At 51.4% G+C, this 2,828-nt stretch overlaps 1 protein-coding gene across 1 annotated transcript; it reads left to right on the plus strand.

Annotated features, from left to right (window-relative positions):
- Window positions 1–296: 296 nt before the first annotated feature.
- On the plus strand, window positions 297–2,276 carry LOC138261583 (myeloid-associated differentiation marker homolog). The gene has a single exon (XM_069210672.1). The coding sequence runs from the start codon at window positions 959–961 to the stop codon at window positions 1,826–1,828; it is 870 nt and encodes a 289-aa protein (XP_069066773.1). The 5' UTR covers window positions 297–958; the 3' UTR covers window positions 1,829–2,276.
- Window positions 2,277–2,828: the final 552 nt, after the last annotated feature.

A 2,828-nucleotide genomic window follows, 5' to 3' on the forward strand; every position in this document is an offset into this window, starting at 1 on the left:
ATTTTCTATCCCAGTCCAACGCTGCCAGACTCTGTCTCTCTCCACTCTTCTTTCTATGCATCTTCATGCCGTCTCTTCATTTCTCCTTGACTTTCTTAATCTCTGGACTGTCTTCGTCTGGAGAAGCAGGTGGTGTATTTCTATCCCCGTTTCCCTTCTTTCCCGCATCTGCGCGGGCAGCAATCACTTCGAAGCGGGAAAGGTCAGAGAGCATGAACGATTGGAGTGAGGGAGGAGGCCACCCCCACATCCTGTTGTAGGTTGTTAGCTGTATGACAGCGGCGGTGAGATGACGGAGGCTGAGAGTGGTTCAGAGTCTGTTCCTCCGCCTGCAGAGGGCTGGGCCTGGCCGGGAGGCATGGCGCAATCAGAACCTTGTCAAGGGGAATTTCGAGCAGGGTAGGGCAGCGCTGGGACGGGTTAGGCAAGAAGCCAATACTTCATCCAGCTCGCACAGCCAATTCCTAGCAGCAGTTCCATCAGACTGTGTCAGGTGTTTCAGCTAGGTGTGGCTGTGTCCGCGTCGATACCGAGCAAGCTTAGGTGCATGGGGTGAGATTGGCACTGCGTCACCGGCTCTGAACAAGTGCAAATACCAAGCACTGAGAGTATGTTTCTAACATCCCATCGACCCCCAGAAGATTCGAGGGGGCACAGAAAAAGTTAGACGCTCTGATATCTTCTCTCAAGATCTTGGTACCACGAACCGGCTTTGGAATAGCAACCGTATCAGTGGTGCAAGGGGCTGAGACTGACACCGGAGCACCAGGTCTTCCCTGCATAGCTCTGACTCCGAAGTTTCTCCAAAGGCCACACATCAGCCTGGTTGTGTATCTCAGTCGAAGGTTGGATCTTATCCTCGCATCAGAGCTCGCTCAGGAGGCAAGATTCTGTTGTGATTCTGAGGCTGGTGCTCAACTCTACAGCATACCTTCATCTCGGCCTACCTCTGGGCACTATGGGTGTTGCTTGGCGGTCTCTGATTGCCCCGGTGAGCGTCGCACGTTTCTTCCAGATCTTCCTGTCCTGCACAGCCTTTAGCCTGGTGGCGAGTGTCAATGGCTACACTGGCTCATATGGTGTCTGGTGTATGTTCACCTGGTGCTTCTGCTTCATTGTGTCAGTGCTGATTGTGGTGCTGGAGGTGACGGAGGTAGGCCCTCGTCTTCCGCTGTCCTGGGAGGACTTTACCTCGGCCTTTGCTATGCTGGCCACCTTGATGATCTTCACCACTTCCATCATGTACCCCTCAGTCTTCCTAACGGACTCTTGCAAAGGCCACAGTTGTGCCTGCAAGGGCTCTGCAACTGCCATATCCATCCTGTGTTTCATGGCCTATGCATTGGAGGTGGGCCTCACCAGGGCCAAGCCCGGAGAGATCAGCGGCTTCCTGTCCACCGTACCCGGCCTGCTCAAGGTTTTTGAGGCATATGTGGCCTGCCTCATCTTCTCCCTGCTCAACTACCATCAGCTGTACAGCACCAACAGTGGGCGGCAATGGTGCATGGCAGTGTTCTGTATCTGCTTCATCATCACTGTGCTGATCATCGTGTTGACCATCGGACGCCTGCTTACCAGCCTCCCTTTGCCATTTGACAAGCTCTTGATTGGCTACAACATCCTAGCAGTGCTGATGTATCTATCTGCAGCCATTGTCTGGCCCATCTTCTGCTTCAAGGATAACCCCAGACCCTCTCCCTGTTCCGAATACCCATGCTTATGGGACAACCTGCTGGGAGCTACCTTCCTCACCTACATCAACCTTGTGGCTTACATTGTTGATTTGGTGTACTCTACTCGCATGGTCTTCTTCACCACCCAGGCCTAGCTGGACGACCCCCACCAAGAAAATCTCCTCCAGGAACCTCACACCGGATCTACCTTGATGATCTAGCTCAAGGCCACACTGGTCCCGGCTACATCCCCAAATGCAGACCACATGCCTCTGTCTTTCTACAGTGTGCCTGTGTACCCCGCACTTTAGACCTTTTGTGCAGTGCCTCCTATTTATGGCAGCTCCATCATGTACCTCTGTAAGACTGTCTCCTGGTGTTACTGTGTGGTTGCAACAAGGGCTAGTTATTGGATAATGGCAGCCGAGCTAGCCCTCCATGGCACAGCCAGCTGAGGGTAGTTGGGTGATCCTAGAGCCAGAAGATGTACCCCCCTTGCAGAGAAGGGGATGGGGGCAAAATGGTATGGTAACGTACCACTGGTGTGTGTTTGCTTCACAAATTCATTGTATTTTATAAAGATTTTCTATATTGCTTTTCAAAGGTGTACTATTGAGAGGGCTGCTGCATATGTGCCTGTGAGTGACTGCCCCATGGTGTGTTTTGTGTGACAGAGTGTGTCTGTTATGATTGAATGTGACAGTTCCCTGCTTTTCTCTTGTGAGTACTTATTGGTTGTCGAGTGCCCAGTGTTAAAGATAGGCGTAACCTACCCCTACGTTTCTGTGCCTGGCTGTTCTGTGTGTGGATGTTCTGGGGTACGGCTGAGTGTGACCGACTCTTGACGCCTGCATGACTCCACTAAGATGTGACGTGGCACTATGGGCCTGCTCCTCGATGTTTTCTTTGTGTGTCAGTTCGTGTCTTATAAAATTAATATGATTTGCTGCTGCCATTATACATCAATATCAAAGTTTACTGACTCTAAGCGCCGTACTTGAGGGCTGTTTTCTATTAGACAATCTACCGATATTAGCGAGATGAAGGGTTGAGTCAGACTAGTCGGGATTTGAAACTGTGATCCAGTGATGTGCGTGTTACAGCGTTATATGTCCGTATGCCAAGGCTGCATCTTGATGTGCCCCGTTGCCTTCT

The sequence above is a fragment of the Pleurodeles waltl genome, chromosome 10, assembly GCF_031143425.1.
Source record: "Pleurodeles waltl isolate 20211129_DDA chromosome 10, aPleWal1.hap1.20221129, whole genome shotgun sequence".
Lineage (NCBI taxonomy): Eukaryota > Metazoa > Chordata > Amphibia > Caudata > Salamandridae > Pleurodeles > Pleurodeles waltl.